Genomic DNA, 20,260 nt, shown 5'->3' on the forward strand with positions numbered 1-20,260 from the left:
ACATTCAAAAGAGCCTGGTCTTGGGTAAAAATCAGGCAGAAAGTCCCTGCAAAGGGGAGCTGGCTGCATAGCAAACCAGGCTGTTTGGTGCAGCCTGCTCCTCTCCAGGGCTGAGACCCCAAGATAACAGCCATGAGTCCTGGGAAGATCTCTGCTCTCCAAATGCTATCTCTGCTGGCACCAGCAGGACTTCACAGACCAGGCTGATGCTGATGTCACCTTTGATGACAGACCTCCCTCAGCTCTGTCCCTAGCATCACAATTAGTTTTCTCCTTCTTTCATTCTGCAGGGAAAGGAAAAGAAGAGCAACAAAGGAACTGAGTGGCCTTTTACTCTTGTTCTTCACCCGGAGGTCTTCTCCAATCTCCCACAGGAGCTGGACACCACAGTAACAACAGCGACAAGTCCCACCGAAATGTTTGGCTCTTGTTGCTGTTGGTGCTGTATTTCCATGATCCTAATTAATCTCTCAGAGAAAAGCTAGCAGCGCTCACAAAATCTGCCAAACAATAAAGATCAAAGTCCATAAAGCTCATAGCTTGTGACGAGTGCCAACACACCTAAGAGAAAACACTTCAGGATAATAACAGCAATAACCAAAGGATATGAGGTGTATTGATCAAATCAGATATTGCATGTCTTTCATTACTGCAGCATCCTCAGAATCTCATCTCCAAAACCTCTAGGGTAGGAACTGTTGTCTCTATTTTACAGGTAGGGAACTGGGACAAAGGAAAACATCCCAGACACTTTCCTTCTGACAGGCTCTGCTGCTTTCTGTTGATGCTTCGCTCTCCATAGCCACACAGGGAGCACAGATACCTAACATTCAGATGGATAAAATTTCAGTTAAATTCCTAAGACCTATTCAATTAGACCTCAAAACAAGGATCTTCTTTGCTCTATTCTACTGTTGAGCAATCACTTCAGGACATTACAAGGTTTGCATGGCTCAAAGTGTACTGAAAAGCACACTGACCATGTCTTGGCCAACAGACCAGGGCTAGGAGAGATGAGTTTTCTTTTACAAACTGCCTTTGGTTTCCCATCACACATTTTCATTTTCCTATTACAGTTTTCAGAATGTGATGGTACACAGGTAAAATCAAATATCTTAAACCACAACTTGAGGCCAAACTGTGACAAAGCACAGAAACCAGCCACTTTCCTAGAGAATTCACAGCCTGGGATCCTCACATCACTGAGCATGGGGTTAAAGCGATGGCAGAGGGAAAGAAAAACTCTGTTAAAAATCATCAGATGAACTGAGAGTGGGCCATATTAAAAAAAAAAAACAACTTTATATTTGAATTTATCTTTAATTTTTCCTCAGTTTGAGCCAGCAGGTATGACCTAGAGCAGTAGTTCCACTGAAAGATTTGCTCTGTGGAGCAAAACAGAGTAACACACCACTTCGGTGAGACAGAAAGTACTACTCTCACAAGCAGAAACTCTTCCGGCACCCCAGAGAACCCACCTACCAATGTCCACGAACATACCTGGTGATATACCACACACCATATACAGAGTTAAATCAATGAGTTGTTATATAAATGTTTCATTAAGTATCTTTCCCTGTTTATAGCTGATAGAAGCATTTAAAATAAATATTACAAAATTACTGAAAAGAACAGATTTTTATGACAACTGAATGAATGCTATGCTAGTTATGGAAATGATACTGAAGTTGCTGTGAACACACATACTTTCCTCCCACAAGAAAAATAATCAAAGCATTGCATAATATCTGCTTTGTCCAGTCATCTCCAAATTGTCACTTGCTAGGGTCGGAATAAAGTGAGTAGAAATTTAAACAAGAACAGATTAAAGAAAAATCTCCTGTAAGTACCTGTTACACTTCTGCTTATTATAACTGTTTTCCAGCTGCTTCTAATCTCTTTCAGAATATGTGAAATGCTGCAGATAATGCAGCTCTAAAAATACATAGAAACAGAGGGTGGGTTTGGTTTTTTTTTCCGCAAACAAAATATTGTAAAATAATAGCAATCCAAGCAATGCATCCACCAGCCTTTGGAATTCAGCAGGAGTCATCCCGCTGGGTCCACTGAGGACTGGCTCAGGTCCTGAAGAAGTGCAGCTGGTGGGAAGTCCTCATCCACATCCTGCGAAGCATTCCCCAAGACCCAGGCTCAACCCATCCCCTCCTCTAACACGAAACGCATGATTACCTCCCTGCTGAAGAAAATAACAGCATCTGCTTAAAAACTTTGACACAGAGACCAGGATAAACAATGCAGAGCTCACTGGGTAAATAGAAGAGTTTCTATGATGTGAAAGACTTGAAATAAATTCTTCCAGTGCAAAATGGCAAAATGTAGGACATATCACAGCTGTTATACAGAGCCATGTCAAGAGTGCTTCTGAGTACTTGTTCTTCCAGTATCCCCCAGTGAACTGAGCTTCTGAGGATTGAAAAAACCCCAAACCCAAGAAAACCATAAAAGGCTGAAAATGGGGTTTTATTTTATTACCTAAAACCACACGAAACAGGGCTCCTCTGAGCTCATAAAGCTCCCAGGAGCTGAGATGAGAAATTCTTGACACAGGGGTTGGGACGACCAGCTTGCCTCAGCCATTACTTTGTGGGTTTGCTGTTTGTTTGCAGTTACTGGAGTGGATTTACCTCCAGAGCTTTCCCGCTGAGCCTCTTGCTTTACCAGGAATACCCTCCACATGTGTACTTGTACATGCACTGAATGACTTGAAGAAGCCTCCAGCATCCACACGTCAATCATGCATGTGTCCATCCTCCACACATCATCACAACCAAGCCACACCAGGATGTTATAACCATGCTGGATTCTGCACAGACATATGGAAAAGATGATGTACACTGATCAAAAAAGAGAATATAAGCTAAATGGCTAAGATGGAGGATCCAAGTGGACAGAAAATAAAATCTTTTCTACTTCTCACAACAAATCAGTGATAGAAAAGGGGAAAGAAGCCACGTTCCTATTCATGAGGACCATTGCTCCACTGTTTGCAGAGTGATACTTGTTGACAGGGGACTCTGCAAATCAGCACTTACTGAGTTTATTATTCACGTTTCCTCTCTGCCATTCAAGATCATCAAGGCCTGCAGTCACCACACAGGCCACTCTTGTGTCCAGGCTACCCAAAAATCTTGCACCTTGTCACCTTTCTCACTCATCACTGTTGCTCTCAGAGGAACTAGTCTTAGTCAACCATTTCTACCAGCCATGCTGCTGCTGTCCTCCCAAGATGTCCGACAATGTCCCAAGAGCAACAGGCTGGGAAGCATCACTGCAAGTTTTCACAACCTTGATTTTCTTTAATATACAATGATATTGAGTAATCTTTTCTTGCATTTTAAATACTTGCAATAGATGGCAAAGACACGTTCCAGCAAAACCATGGCAGCCAAAATATACCACATCCAGCCTCTGTGCACACACCCGATAAACTGCAGCAACTGAAAACCCCCACAATGTCTTTTTGTTGCTGCTCTCTGCATTTTCCCCAGCACCCACCCCTCTCCTCTCACACCGTTCAAGCTGTGAGGGCCCAGGACACAGTTCCACCAGCTCTATCAGCCCTGACAATTACCTGTGCCCTGGTGACATGTCCATTTTGCCGGACAGACTTGGGGCTTCTTGCATGTATCCTATATTCTGCCCTTCTATGTCTTTCATATTCGACCTTCTCATGACATTTACCTTCTGCAAATCACCTTTTCTGCGCAGCTAAAATTAAACACCTATAATGATGATGGCTTGTTATAGAAGATCTTAAGAGAAACTGTGTGTCATCAGGAGTAGTCCAAGTGATGATACCCACAAAAGCCACCATCAGAATAACCATGATCCTAGTACCAATGACATGAGTAAAAATTCTTGTGTCAGCACAGGCTCCCCAGTGCTCCCACAGCTCTTAATTAAGGCAGCTTGTGCAGGCTCGTCCAGCCCATTTGTACAGGAGCCAGTCTTCCCTACTAAAATCCATCTGCTTTGAAAGTGCATCAGGAAGAGACTAATCCCCCCGTGGTCCTTTTATGCTCTGTAGGGAAAGACTGACCTCTCCAGAGGATGATCTCAGATCCAAGTAATTTTCTGCAATCTCTAGAGAGGGAGCCAGAGACATCTCTACTCCCAGTCTAGATACGGTCCTAATCTTCAGAAAACCGTCCTAATGCAGTCAAACCCACCACCAGGAGAAACCCAAGCGCGAAGGCTCCAGCTTGCCTGCTCTCTCTCAGGAGGCTCTTGGTGTCATTAATCCACGTGACTGCTGGCTGGGACAGGAGCACGCTTTGATAAAAATCTGTACCAGCACATCAGTAAATAGCTCTGATGAAAGCACTGCAGATACCACAACATGTAATCAAGTGCATAAATAATTTGTTATACAACAGACCTCAGAAAAAACAAATCAGTTGATTATTAGTAATAACTATGTATATTGCAGAATCTCATCCCTGGAGGCCCCAAAAGAGGTCAGTTGTGCTGAGCACAGAATGCTGTTAGAAAGCAAATCTGCCATAGTATTTGGGCATCTGAAACTGGAATAAATGAGGGCTGCACAAGTCAGTTTATTAAAAAGTGAAAGTAAGTACCAACAATACAACAGACACATGAAAGTCACTTAGTGAACATCTTTATCATACACAGCAACAAAGAATGGCTCATTATTCCCCATAAACCGTATCAAACCAGACTTTTTATTTTCCAATAATAAACACTGACCGTTCCAAAATAATTGATTTCCCCTTATGTTTTCCTTCCCACTCCTGGTGCTGCTGGTTTGCAGAGACAGAGCAGGCTATGCAGATCTGCATGCAGATCAGCTAAGATCGAACAGCTTTCTCTCGGGTTTTTTTGTCATTTTACACAGTATCAACAAATGAGATCAGTATCAGATCTGCATTTATAGAAATATGCCCGCCTGTCTCCTGCACTTGTTCCTTTGTCAAGAAATTTGAAGCTGTGCATTGGGAAACAATGATTGTCTCACACTTTTTTTAAAAAAAAATATATAAATGGGACTCCTATGTAATTTTTACTTCCATATTCACATTAAAATCATGGACTTGAGGAACTACAGAGCAAAACAACACAGCACCAAAAATGTAACAAACATAAAACTCTTGCTGCTGTGTATTTAGGGGAGAAATAACTTCTTTTTCTCAGCAAAACCACACGGAAAGAAAATAATGGTCTACTTACACTGTACAATGAGCTGTACCAAAGCTTCTCTGGGTTTCACATTAAACCCATTGTACTGGCTGGTCTGGCACCTGTAGGTTCCCGTCATCTCCCTGGACACGTTCACTATCCTCAGGATCCCATCGTAGCTCTCTGTCTGCATTCCCCCATCTGGCATTGCGACCTCCTTGTCTGCTCGGGACCAGAGAATGATGGGCTTGGGCTTCCCTGTCACCTGGCACTGCAGCTCGATCGTGTCCCCTTCCCGGGTGACCAGCGGTGACTTTTCTTGAGGGACAGTCAAATTGGGAGGGACTTCAAAGGAGAAAAAGAGATGATTCAACAGTTAGCATTATAGACATCAGGTGGCTTTCTTGCTTGTTACAGTTCTAATTGTATATCAAGAAGTAATTTATACACAGACAGCAATGCATATTGACTACAAATATTGGAATCACAGAATCAGAGAATGGTTTGAGTTGGAAGGGACCTTGAAGATCACCTAGTTCCCACCCCCCTGCCATGAGCAGGGACACCTTCCACTAGACCAGGTTGCTCTGAGCCCCATCTAGCACTTGAGCACTGCCAGGGATGACCGTGCAATGCTACTGTACTTAGGAGACCAGGTCCTCAGCTGCTTGAAGCGATTAAAATAAGTTTTAACAGCCCCAACTACAACACTTAGTTGCCTCCCTGTGTGTCCCTGACACACCAACACACCGTACCAGTGTACATCACTGCATTCAGACCACTGGTTGCAGCCCGCACTTTATCACTGCAAGTTACAGCTTTCCTCTTTATGGGTGTTTGGCACTAAAAACTTTTTTTTTTTTTTTTAATAGCAGACTGGCTGCTGATTTTATCCAGCTCGTAATGGCCACACAATGAGGAAGAATCACGCCAATTCAGAAATCAGCTCAGAATTCAAGACCTGAAACCAAAATGCAGTTGGTGTCTTTCTACCACAGGAGGTTATCAAAGTGGAATTTTTTTATAGAGATTTGCATTAACAAATCCAGAAGGGATATGCGAACAACTGTTTCCAGCTGCAGTTAGACAGCCCCTTGGAGCAGGAGTAGCTGACGATGCCCAAGGACCCATCCCTCCTCCTCTCTGCAGTCTTGCAAGAGTGAGACTTTCTAATTGCCCCCAGTGCCTCTTCTAATTATCTGCCACAGCTCTGAATCACCAGTCCTTGGCAGTGAGGAGAAGAGCTCACTCACCACGGAAGAGACGCTGCTGTGCAAGGTGTTTGATCAGGACAGAAATGGCATGGTGCCCTGGCAAAGGCATCGGTGTTTGCATGATGGGCATCCCAGTGAGCTTCCACCATCAGTCCCATCAGAGGCAACCCCTCTACCTCAGTCCTTAGATGACAGCACTGGATAATTACAAAGCACTGCAAGCTCCGCCAGACTGACAAGAATGGCTTTGCCATGTCAATTATCATTCCCACCTCATCACACCTATATTGGGTTTATAGCCAATTTCTTACTCCCCTCCTAGCACAACACAGATAAAAGCACCGTTTCTGAAGCTGCCTGTGATCTCCACATCACACATGGTGCCTTCAGCACTGTGGACCCTTGCGTAGGAGGGCACGGGCTGCTGTGCGGTGGGTGAAGGTATGGAAAAGCCTGATTTAAACACTGCCTGCTCTCTCCTTCCTTCCATGCCTTCTGAAAACTCAGCTGCCTTATGGGTCTTCTGTTCTGAATCATGTAGAGATGCTTTCTGTTTTAAAACAGTCCCTCCAAGGAGCGTTACCTCTCCACGCTGTCCTGCCCTCAACTATTTTGTCTGAATGCCAGCACCGACAAAATACAGCCTGTGCCATAACTCCTGTCCGCAGGAAAAAATAATCAAAGGCTATTTTCAGGCCCCCAGAGACAGAAAGAACAGACTTGTACTGGTGAGAAACAGTTCCAGTTTTCCCCTGGGATCTAGCTCATGTCTACAGACCTGACAAGCCTGCTAGGAATCAGGGTTTAAATCAGGGGCTTTCATAGGTCCCAAAATACCTGTCAGCTGTTTTGAAGGCTTTAATAGCTCCTTCTGAATCTGATGGGACACGCAAAAGTGGAAATAACTTTCTCTACAGGAAAGTAAAGGAAAAATTATTTTATATTTAAAAAAAAAAAGAGGGTGGGGTGGAGAAAAAAAGAAACAAGAAAAAAGAGAAAACCTGCTTAATAAAACATTCCCAGTATTAGTGAAACATTCTTCTTTTTAACTTATGCCATAGCAAGTCCTGAGCACAGCCTAGTGCCCAGGAGATCTGGATTGCTTGGAAGGAGACCAGAGGAAAACTCCCCCACGAAGATGCCCAAAAGCCCCTGGTGAGGAAGGGCTGCAGGACACGTGACCCACCCCAGCGAAAGGAGGGTGGTACAAAGGCATGAGAGCAGCCCTGTGATCGCTCCACCAGAGCTCAGAGAAAAAATACAGAGGGAAAAGGGTGCTGAAGGCAGCAAGGGACGAGACGGAAGGAGCAGATGAGCACCGCTCTGTTGTTCTCTGAGATATTCTGACTGCACTTCTCCACAAGCCTGTGCTCTACCCTCTCCCTACACCCCACACGTTTGCCGTGAAGTACACCGTACTTGTTCTGGACCTGCATCAGCCAGGTGCTGGTGGTGGCACTCCTCTACCTTCTTCACTGAAAGCAAGCACATCAAATATATATACAGAACAACCACTTCCTAAAGCAATGCTCTATGGAAACACAGACCAAACTGAGGAAAAGGTATTGTTCCAGGAAGGAAAATACAGTTTAAAGAGAAAGGTTTGAAAGCACACTGTGCAGTGCCTGCCTTCTGAACACTTTTTCCAGCTCACCTGGCTTGTGGCTTCTCTACTTAGTGCAAACAATATGCAGCCCTGTCTGGATCAGTGAAAAAAATATTTACTTTGCCTGTTTCCCCCGGGCAGTAGATCTGCTCCCTGCTGTGAATGCCCTTTGATCAAAGCATGTCCCAGTTGGTGTGGATGCTGCAGGTTCCTTGGTAGCTCCCCTCTCCCTGCCCCTCTGGCACCTCCAGCTGTCCTGGGGCAGTGCAACCTCTTCCCATCTCAAGGATTCACTGACCGTGAGAACCGTGAGGCCAAGACCATGGGGACAAAGCTCTCAAGACAAAATACCTGTTATCAAGAGGGAAAAGGTCTGCCATCTGCTATGTACCAGCCTACAGTGAAATCTACAGTTGTGCCTGCAACCCCATGGTGCAGATGGGTCCAGGACTTGAGTTTTCCCTTTGGTGTCTCTCTGTGTAGACCTATTTCTGGACAGGCTCTGCTGGCTGCTGGTTTCACACTGCCATCAGAGCAACAGGTCTGGACTACAAAATCACACCCTGTCTTCACCTCAGAAATCATCCACTTTCTGGCTGGGGCAAGGGCTGTAACTTCTCATCTGAAGCACTGAGCCAGAAGCAAAACTTGTCTTCAGCACAGCAAGGGGTCCTGTGCAGATGCTGCCTGTGAAGGCAAGGCATGACGAAAAGAGATAAAAAATGAAAGAGGAGGCAGCAAAGCCAACTTCACGTGCAGAACCTGACCCAACCCTGCACTTGAAACAGGGATGGGACACAATAAACTGAGGAGCTGTTCCCCACAACATGCCCGTTCTCCTTCACTAAGTTTGTCACAGGAGGAGTAATCAGGCAAATTTAGTGTGTCCCATGAGGTGGACCTAGAGAGGAAGGGGGGCAGAGATGTCCAAGTGCAACTGGGGGTTGATGAAGACTTGTTTCCCACACAGCACCATGGGGATGCAGGAAGGCACCAGCCCTGAGCTCCAGATGTGGGAGCCTGCCAGCTGCAAGAAACAGCATCTCAGACCGAGAGGCAGGGGAAATTCAGAAATCTGTACACTCAGAGCAAAGTATGAATCACGTCAGGAAGAAACCAGGAAAGAATACACCCTGCTTATAGTCACATGTAGTTTCTAGAGGCATTTGAGAGGAAGAAGAGTGAATGGCATAGGACATGCATCAGCGGTGGGGGCGGAGGGGAAGATGCATGCCAAAAAGGTCCTGAGCAACTGTGAGCAAGTAATTTACCCTCTCTTTAACTCAGTTTTCTTTCTGAAAAAATAAAGATAACGGTACTGCAAAAATTGCACGCTGCCAAGATAAGGACCATGGACTCTGAGGTCTGCAGGCAGGCTGATAAGATAGGCTGTATCAGTATCCCAGATGGAAAGATACCTTAAAATACTCTGACTCATCTTCTCCTGTGGCATTTTGCAACACAACCAGTATCTGTCACATTATAAGTGAGCCAAAATATTATTATGGTTTACTATATGAATTAATGTTCTTGTTTCTGGAAACAGAGAAGGAGAGAGGAGGGACAAGGCCATCTATTAAAGCAAATCATTTCATGGGCAATGTCATAAATGCCACCTGGCTGCAATTTTCATAGATCACATTTGACTGACAGTGCCCAAGACAGTGAGCTCCCACAAACTATTTCTCTGCCCCCATCACAGCCGTTAGGGCTACGGGTCCCCCTTAGCTCAGATGCTGATTCTCTACTGTCTAATTAGGAAGAAGGACAGCACTGAATCCTTGCTCAGGGAAGGGTTTTGGTAGGCTTTCCTTTTTTATACCCATCTATTTATTTTCACAGACTCACAGGTACTTAATTATCTCTGAGATGTCTATTCTGCTGTCAAATTTGGCTTAAATTAGCTACAGGGTCAAAAAATATCAGGGGGTGTGTGGGATTGCGACACAGCAACTGACAGGCACTGGCAGCCTGATCGTGTATGACTTGTTTTCATAAGCAATAAAGCTAAGAAAAGCTGCAAAAGAAACTCAAATCAGTGCAATGCCCTCAAAGAAATCAGGAAAATGGGAGGAGAAGGCGTGTCAGGTGGGGAGAGGGGGAAAGCTAGAGAACTGAGGAGAAAATAATAATTTGAAGTTTTTCTTGCTTTACTACAACCCATGATGTAGGGAAGCCCCAGGACCAGGGACCAGGTGGCTGAGCCTGCTGTGGAGGAGGGCCCAGCAAGTCTGCCCAAGCAAGGGTGCAGAAACATAGATTCATAGGATAATTCAGGTTGGAAAAGATCATTGAGTCTAACCCTAAACCTATCATTTCCAAGTCCACCACTAAACCATGTCCCTAAGCCCCTAAGCCCCACACCCACACGTCTTTTAAATACCTTCAGGGATGGTGCTTCCACCACCTCCCTGGGCAGCCTGTTCCAGTGCTTGACCACCCTTGCAGTGAAGAAATATTTCCTAAGATCCAACCTAAACATCCCCTGGAACAATTTGAGGCTGTTTCCTCTCATACTATCACTTGTCGCTAGAAGCAAAGATGCTGGAGCAAGGGTGCACAAGCAAAGATGAATGAGCCAAGGCAGGTGAACAAGGGGGCACATGCTAAAGGGTGTGAGCAAAGGTGCAAGAGCAAAGGTGCATGAACAAGGGTGTGCTAGCAAAGGTGCTGACAGTGGTGTGAGCCGAGGGGGGTGCTAGCCAAGCAATCCAAAGTGCCAAGCAGGTGAGCAGGGTGCCCTCAGCTGTGCCAGGCTCCCTCTCCCGACAGGTGCTGCTGTGGCACAAAGAAGAGCCTCGGAGGGGCTCAGCCCTCCTCCCTGGTGCATCAGCATGTCTCCTGCAGCACCAGCTACAGAGCCTGCTGCAGATAAAGGTCAGTTCTGTTCCTGCTTGTGCAGAATAATAAATTAGCTAAATCCTGTATTTGAAACAACAAACATTACCTTATTCATGCAGCAAGTGGCTTAAAAAATAAGTTAATACTCTTAGCAGTTAAATCTGTTTCCAAAAGTAGAGGGTTATCACCTGCAAAACAAAAGCATTAGTAACACTACTAGTGTTACTAGTAGCATCTACTTTAAAACCACATACTATTATCCTTTGAAATTGCCAGTGGCACATGCATAAGAGGGCTACTGTTGATATATGTCCACTCCTGGCTCCCAAATAAAATGATCTGAGACAACCTTTGCCTCCCAAAGTCGCTGACTCACCAGAAGGTCAGATGGCAGAAGGTATCATTGTATTCTTATCCTATTCTTTATTTTGTTAAACTTCTCCCTAAGCAGACATGTCTGGCTGTTACCAGAGACAGGAAACCAGACTAGACCCTTCCATCTGATCTCCTGTGGTGGTTCTACTGCGATTCCATAGGATCCTTGATGCAGAATAGTCACTGTTTCTATAGCAGAATGGGGACAGGACCAAAGTAGCTAATTCAAAGAAAAATCCAAAATGCCTAACATGTTTATTCACCGTGTATTCTGGGTAGACACAACCTAGTTCTAGTCTGCTCTAGATCTTTGAAGTCCTGATGGGTCAGGTTACTGTCCCTATTTTAAACCTCCCCTTGCTTGCTTAATTATCAAAGACGCAATGGCAGTGGCAAGTATCTGCTTACAGAGAAATCATTCAAAGGGGCAGAAAGGGCTCCGAGCAACCTAATCTACTTGAAGATGTCCCTGCTCACTGCAGGAGGGCTGCAGTAGATGACCTTTAAAGGTCCACTCCAACTCAAACTGTTCTATGATTCTATCATTCTAAGACGACCAGTGTGAGAAGGACAAGGAGCCCCTAGAAGTGGTGACCCCATGGTAGGCTTGGGGGAGGCAGCACGACCCCTGAGCTTTCTACTGGGGGTTACAGACAGCAGAGGTGAGGCAGGGGCTACTGTCACTTCTGTATTTCCTTGGGAGCCTTAAACAGACAGAGAAGAAAGCTCTAGCCCTAAAGCAATGACTACCAGTCTAAGCAGTGATGGGGAGGTTGTGGGCTGGGAGGAGTTGTGGGCTACTGTGATCAGGCTGCTTAAAATGGACTAATGGCAATAACTAGTAATTATAGGATCAAGCAGAGCAAAGGAGTGTTTGAGCTGCATATCAAGAAATAATCTGTACCGGAGATTACTCAGAGATAATCTCCCAAAAGAAGTGTTGGAAGTCACGTTGCTCAAGTAATTTAAAACCAGCCTGGGTAAGGAATGTTGAAGAATCCACACTGTACTGGCTAGGAGATAAAGGTGAAGTTATTTGCCTATCCTCCTTCTCCAATATTTATGAATTTGAAGGTCTGAATCTCTAGTATTAATCATCCTCTGCCTGAGACAGGCATTTCGGTCCCTGTTCACGATTCATACTCCTTATGTGACGGAGGGTTTTGCTAAGACAGAGCAGACTGAGCTGTGGTGTAGGAAGGCAAGCTGCTAGACAAAACGTATTTGAGCAAGATCACTTAGCCTTTGAAGGGCCACAAGTGACAATTATCCATGTTCTCTAGACATCTCTGTAAACAGAGACTAGAACTGCTCAGCGTGCCCTTAAAATGCATTTATTTTAGAAGTGTTGGGGTATACTGGGGAGCATATACTAAAAGGGTCTCCAGAGGTGAGAAAAGAAGAGCCCTGGGGGAGACTGGCTGATCCAGGCAAAAGATTGGAAAAGCAGCTGAAGTCAAGAGAATTTACTTTAACTTTTCCGTGGTCTTTCATCACCACGAAAGAGGATCTACCTGGTTACTCATGTGGAAGGTAAATCGAGCGACCTGTAAGGAAATTACGTCTTGATTTCATGGTCGCTTTCTCTTCTCATTGCTCTGGTTGCCTGTGTGCTGTCCTGCCCATCCGCAAAGGAGGGGAGAAAAAGCACCACAGCCCATGTTTTCTTGGGCACAAGCCACCTCTAATTGCAAGTGAAGACATGACCATCAACCATGGATTTCACGGTGGGGGCTTGGACAAGACATCTGCTTAGGCATTAAAATAATTCCAGAATCAGTACTCATAGCTCAACTACTTCTAATACCTTAAAACACCACCTTATCTGCAGTCAGACTCTGAAGAGAAACATTTTAAACGCAGAACATACACAGCCCGCAGCAAATTAGCCAAATTAGCTTTCAGTGATCTCGCAGGACTCATGCTGAGGAGCTCCATGAGCCATATGCAACGCGAGATGATGAGCCAGCTTCACAGCCCTCCAGAGAAGAATAAAGAGACTCCGCAATACGTGGCTGCTAAAGAGGGTGTCTGCTCCCGGAACCCCAGCCGAAGTCCATCTGCGGTGAATGAACACCTCCCAGAGAAGTCGGATTTCCAGGGGGAACCAGGTGCTGAGGAGAGAAGGGGCTGCAGAGCAGGAGATGGTCTGTCCTCACGCTCCTCCCTGCACAAGCCGGCAGCCGAGCAGCCTGGCCAGCCATGCTGCACTGTGTGATGGGAAGGGACGGCAGCTCCCAGGGATCGAATTAAAAAGAAAAATCTCTGCACATTAGGTACTAAAATAGAACTATAAAAGAAAAGCTTTTTAACAAAATCCAGCATTTATCTGTCCCTTCTGTTCACCTATTCCTTTCAAAGATAAACTCCTAAGATAATGGCTTAGAAAAATAATCAATTTACTGTAATAATGAAACCTCTGTCTATTTTCTGGTGTGTCTTAGGGTTGCCCGTGAACGATCACTCTGGACAGTGCGTAAGGTTTACAAATATCTTAATTAGGCAACTAATTATTTCACAAAAAACATTTTTTCACTATGCAAAAAAGAGGTAGTACCATGATTTTAATAAACATTCAGAACAAAAACAAATGTCTCTTTTATGTATCGTCAGAGGAGGAGTAAGATGACCAGAGGACACATACTTCACAAACAGATCAAGGCCACATGTCCTTACACATCAGCCTGGATGTTTAAATAATTGATTATTTAATAGATAGCTTATTAGCTCAACAGGGAAACACTCTTATACTGCAGGGAGGATACACAGCTTCATATATATCAGTTCCTCGAGAACTTCTTTGCCTGTTTCTGGTAGCACTTACGTAAAACTGAATCTATCTGTCAACATGGCTAGCCTCCAAGGTGGAACAGGAGACCTGGAGCCCACCAGCCTGCCCTGTGTTCATGTGCAAAGTCCATGTCCCCCTCCGGGATGTACCTACCCCAAGGTACCAGGGGTGGTACACGCTCAGCGCATCTTCAGGTTCACCTAGAGATGAAGAATTTGGTTGACGTACTTTCCATGTAGGACATGTATTTGTGCCCACACTGGGTGGGAGTGAAACAGTTAAAAGGACTCCCTTAGGAAAAGAGGGGGTGACCACCACCTGCAGCCCAAGGGTGTCAGTCAACTCCTCCATCCAGCCCTTCGAAAAGCAATTCAGAACAGTGCAACCAGAGGTTAAAGTAAAATACCCACCCCCCCTCCCCGAAATAACAGCTCACTTCAGTGCACAATGCTACCTCCAGGGGGAAAATGAAGAGAGAATAAGCCAGAAGTGACAGATGTTACGTCTCTTACTGCATTGACACTGATTTTAGGGGGATAAAGATAGCATAAGAACCCATACTGAACAGAGCAGGCCATCCATCACCTAAAACCTTACTCTTCCTGCTTTGAATACAATATAAAAAGAAAAAGCTTGCTTACAAAGGAAAACACACTCTCCTGATCCACCCCTCTTTTTTGCTTACCATAAGCGTATTTTACTGGGTTGGGGGTTTTTTGTTGCTGTTTTAACATCCCCCATGATGTGCACATGCGCACAGAAGAGCCATCCTGTCTTTCAGTAACATTTGCCCAAGGTTGGTTTTATGGATGACAGGGCTTTTTAAGGGCAAGTATTCAACATTTGAGTCTTCATTCACACTATTCAGTGACCTACTTTATGGAGATAGGGATGGGGGGAGGCTGCTAGGGGATTACTTCAGGTCCATTTATATAAGATACTCGGGACACAAATCTCTGCCTTTCCTGCTGAAAGTTCAAAATGTCAAGGGAAAAAATATTCCTGCTAAACAAGTGCAATGTCAAGAGGGTTGCACTGCCACATGTCCCCTTCCAGTCTGCTGGAGGGACAGAGGTGACCTAAGCATCTCCCTCCTTCCTTACGAGGTGACACAGCCCCTCTGACCTCACTTGGTTGCTCCAGGAGGAACCTCGTGCACATCACGAAGACAGAATTCTCCCCAAACCCAGCAAACAGACACAGCACGATATTAATATATCTGTGCAAGTCCTGGCATTTGGAAAATGTGTTTGTGCCTAGGCCTTATGTTCATAATTACCAGAGCAGTAATGAATCTTCATGAATCAATAATGACCTTCAAAAACACACTGAAACTATTTCAGCTTCCACTTAATCAAGTAACACAAACAGGCAGAATTTCTTTTTAAGATGCTAAATCAGGCTGATCCCAAACACTAGTTTTTCTTCCCCCTTTCTGATTTTCTTGAGTGCTATAGGATAGTAAATTTAAGAGCTGACATAATCCATCACTGCCTGCAGAAACTGTGATGAGCTTTATAGGTACAACGACCTAATGGATGTTTCCAATCAATCCTATCAATTTCCCAAATGATTCTCCAGCAAGTACAGATAATATTGTGGTTACTGTCTGCCAGATGGGCAATGCATGACTGCACAAATGTCACTGTCCACTTCATCCTGGCAAGCAGGTAACAAAGTTTGTGGGCAATGCATGACTGCACAAATGTCACTGTCCGCTGCGCCGTGGCAAGCAGGTAACAAAGTTCCCATGCAACTGCCATCCATCACGCCGAATGTGGCTCTTACCGTATAATAATCCTTTCAGGTTTTTACCTGTTAGTAAGATGTGCATTAATAATCTTGAAGAAGATGTTTCTTTGGGCCAACAGACAGGCTGTTCCCTTGTCCATGGATCTGTTGGTTAGTGTTGCTATCCCTACAGACTTCATGGGATAACTGCTGTAGGAAGGGAGCTCAGGAGGTCTCTAGGTCAAGCCCCAACTCAAAGCATGGCTGGAGGAGAGGTCAGGCCAGGCTGCTCAGGGCTTTATCAGGTCTTCAAAACCTCCCAGGTTGGAGAACCCATAATGACTCTGTTTCCCACTCGGGTATCATCATGGGGAAAAACTTGCTCCTTATATCCAGTCTGAACTTCTCATTTCAGCTCATTCCCGTTGCCTCTCACCTTCCCAGTACAGGCAGGGGACGGCTGCTGTTAGGTGGCCCAGGGCTGTCTCTTCTCCAAGGGGTACAAGCCCCCTTCCCCCAGCTGCTCCTGACCATCTTCACAGCCTCTTCTGGACTCACCAGTTTGTTGAAACCTCTCCTGCACTGGCGATCCCAAACTGGATTTGGTATCTATTGTCTTCCATCGCTGCCAGGGCACACTGCTGGTCATGTTCACCTGCTGCCTACAGGGACCCCGCAGAGCTGTCCCCTGGCCAGGCAGCCCCAGCCTGTTCCACTGCAAGGGAACAGCCCTCCACAACTAGCTCCCCAAGATGCTTGCATTGCTCCAGCATAATCGTTCTGAAGTTAACTAAAAGTCCATAAAACTGTGCAAAATCATGTCAAGATTTATCCAACAGTAAAAATAAACACTTCTTGTTTATACTTACAAAATATAGCAAAAAGAAGCAAAATACTCAAGTATCCCTGAACACTAACATGAAAGAAAACAAATAGTAAATAAAATAAGACCTAACTAAAGTAAATAAAATTAGTGTTTTCCTCCTGTCCCTCAAGATTTGTGTATGCGTGCATTATGTTTCAGGGTGGGACACACAAGGGTGAACTGTGCAAATGCTGACTGCTTGTTCACTTCTGTACACACAAGTTTTGACTATCTGTTAGTGAACAAAACTCTCTGTATCTCATTTTCCAAACACATCTTATGCCCGGGGCACTTCTCCACACTATGCTTCAGCACTTTGGCTATTAAGATGCTACAAAAGACTGCGCTGAAGACTTCACTAAGGTCAAGGCGAGCAGCTTTCCTCTCCCTCTCCTTGGCCACAAAGACAGTCTTTTTATCACAGCAGACAACCAGGCTGGGTCAGGCACAGTTCACTTCTGATAATCCATGCTGGTTGTTTCCAGTCACCTCCTGGTCCTTCACGTGGATTGATATGGCTTCTAGAGGAACACGCTCTGTGAGCTCCGCAGGACTGAGCTGAGGATGACTGGCCTGTCCTCCCCTGCTCCTCCTTCTTGCCTTCTTGGAAGATGGCCTAAAATTTCAGTTTTCCCAGACTTTTTTGAATCTGCTTAGGTCAACCATGACTTCGCAAAGGTAACAAAGTGGCCCTGAAGTAACACCGGTCAGTTCCCTTAGATACATCCCATCCAGTCCCACGGGCTTATAGCTCTATTTTGCTCGAGTGGCCCCTAACTCACTCACATGGCTTTGCTTCCCAGGCTCCTATCCAAACCACAGGTCCATCCTGTCTCACGCCTCTGTTGTACACATTACTCTTCATTAAACCCTTTAAGTGGGCAAACCTTCCAGACCCATGTCAGAAACACTGTGGTGCTCAGGAAGGATCCATGGCACCAGGATCATACTGAAGATGGAGGGCAGGTTCATGTATTAAAATATAAAAAATAATTTATCATGAAAGCTGCAAGAAAGATTGTTTAGACATGACGTGTACTTGCAAATTATGACTGATGTTGTAAAATTTGGAGAACAGAACTGTGGTTATATTCCCTGAGGCAAAAGTGTTCATTTAATCTCTCTGAAAAAGTAGCAAACATATACTTGAACGTGTATGGTAAAAAGGGGTCAGATGATGTCTATTAAACATTTTCCTTCCATGCTATAAAAATGTTTCCCACTGTGTTCTTTGCTGTCTTACTTCTAAATAGCATGCACCATGTACCTTATCCCAGTGAATAACAAGCACAATCAGAGGAAAAGCACAACAACGCTTCATATAAAAGACAGGAAGGACAGTAGATATAAGACTGACACTATTTGGCTCCGCATTTAAACATAAAATAGTCTTCTGAAACAAGAAATGCTTTTTTTATGCTTCTCTGTAGAAATCACACAGCAACAACTTTTTTGTTTTTTGTTTTTTTTTCCTTGTAGCTAATTTTTGGCAGAAAAAAAAATAATTCTGCCTTCAGAATGTTTTCTAGTTCATTTTATTAACATGGACTACCTTAAGTTATTAAAGTAAACTACTCGGAGAAATCTATGAAATCTGTTGGTTACAAACCAGCTATTAGCAATAAGATGAAGAAAAGCAGGCTATTACTATTGTGTTACATATTCCTACTTCATAGTTCAAGATACTTACTATCAGTCAAAGTAATAGCCAAGGGTCTAGCTCATCAGAGACAGACGTTTCAATCACTGATCTGGAAATACATGTAATAGGTACCTTCAACTTTTTGCCTTTTGGGAATAGCATGATTCACCAACATGCAGCACGTAGTCTTCAAGAAAAAAGAGCTCCTTCCTCCGTACTTGGCACTTGCTGTTAGAGTGGAGTAGCTGGATGAATCCAGTTTGGTTAACATAATATCCTCCTGTTTCTCCTTGTAATTTCCTGCTAGCTGTTTTTTCCTACTCTGGATGCCCTGAAGTCCTAAATAGAGGCCAAAGTCTTTTTACAGAGCCAATAACTTTTCTGACAGTAAAAGAGACAACTCTGGGTAAATCAGGTAGTAGTGTCTCCTTGGGAGAGTGCACCACATGCCACTTATTCAGGTTTCTGTCTTTTAATGAAAACAACTCAGCCCCTGACCTAGGGATATCTGCTTGGATATCCTTGTGGTGAGAAGTGCTCTGTGTATACACCCTTTTTCCCAGAGTAAAGGAAAGCCATAGCTTGGCTTTATCAAAGTAAAACTGATATCAAAGAAAGCCTCCTTACCCGTACTGCTGGAGATGTTGACATCAATGCTGATATCCGATATGCCACCTCCCTTCAGAGATGCAACACATGTATACGTCCCAAAGTCAGTGAATTTCAAGTCAATGATGTCCAGGTTTGTGGTGCCGGGTGAAACATCGGGGTCAGTCTGTGTGATGACCATCCTTTCAGAGCTTCGCAAGGGACGTCCATTTTTAAACCAGCTGAATGTAAGCTCTTCAGAAGGGATGGCTTCCACCTGACAGGAGATTTTCACCTCTCGCCCAATCTGGATGTTGTCATCTTTGTGGTACGGGTCAGGGGTGATCCAAAAGCGTCCTTTTTTTAAGGCTGAAATATGCCAAAAAAATAAGTTTACTATAATAAAGCACAAATTTTGCATATTCAGACTTTCCAGAGACTTATGCTTCACTTTATGCCTACATATGATTTTAACAGAGCCTGTAGCAATAGGACAAGGGGCAATGGTTTCAGACTACATACAAGGGAGAAATTTATTACAGTGAGGGTGGTGAGACACTGGCACAGGTTGCCCAGAGAGGTGGTGGATGCCCCATCCCTGGAAACATCCAAGGCCAGGTCGGATGGGGCTCAGAGCAGCCTGATGGAGTTGAAGATGTCCCCGTTCATTTCAGGAGGGTTGGACGAGATGGCCTTTCAAGCTCCCTTCCAACTCAAACTATTTTATGATTCTATGATGCTCAGCAAGTCACTGAAGCTTCCAATGCACACATTTAGCACGGGGTTAACTTTTCGTAGGATCAAATTCTAAACAAATTTCATCATAAAGTATACACTGCTAAAGTACTTGTAATTTCCAAAATGAAAAATAGGAAGTCCCAGCAACTAAATTAGACTGAGCTGCTGACAACTGAAGAGTAACCAAAATAATTCATGAGCCTTCAATGTTTATTATCTGTCTCGGGAGGTATTTACAAGCCCTTCCTCACCTCCATGCTATCAGTGCACTGAGAGAAGAGAAAATAGAGATATCAACCAAACATCACTAATACAACCAGCAGTGTCATCTCCAATCTATCTGGAAACAAACATGGCCATGCAAAGTATCTTTGTGCCAGCTGGTTAAATAAGAATAGGTAAGCACATGCCTGAGGCTACAGCCTGCCCTGATTTTACACACCCTGCTTCTTCCTCATGGCAGCCTGGAGGGCTGCCTCTGTCCCCGCAGCTGCCTGGAGGCAGGCTGCCTTACCCCACCAAACCGCAAAGCAGCGGCGGGGAAACTGCTGCCAGCTCTAAAAGGTAAAGGGGGATGAAAGGCAACGCTCAATGGGAAAAGGCAAAAGAGATGCTCTTCTGAGATGTAACCGTGCAGGAGAGCCCATCATCATCAAGTGGTTGCAGTTCCCTGGCTGCGTCTTGTCAGATGAGGAAAACCCATCCTGTACGT

The 20,260-nt window shown here is 44.6% G+C and overlaps 1 protein-coding gene across 1 annotated transcript in view; it reads right to left on the minus strand.

Moving 5' to 3' along the window:
* MDGA2 (MAM domain containing glycosylphosphatidylinositol anchor 2) overlaps positions 1–20,260 on the minus strand; it is a 253,219-nt gene that overhangs the window by 125,735 nt on the left and 107,224 nt on the right. Inside the window, 2 exon segments of the mRNA XM_037393857.1 lie at positions 5,209–5,502; positions 18,850–19,179. Coding sequence (XP_037249754.1) covers positions 5,209–5,502; positions 18,850–19,179 — 624 coding nt within the window.

The sequence above is a fragment of the Falco rusticolus genome, chromosome 7 (genome assembly GCF_015220075.1).
Source record: "Falco rusticolus isolate bFalRus1 chromosome 7, bFalRus1.pri, whole genome shotgun sequence".
In the NCBI taxonomy this organism is placed as follows: domain Eukaryota; kingdom Metazoa; phylum Chordata; class Aves; order Falconiformes; family Falconidae; genus Falco; species Falco rusticolus.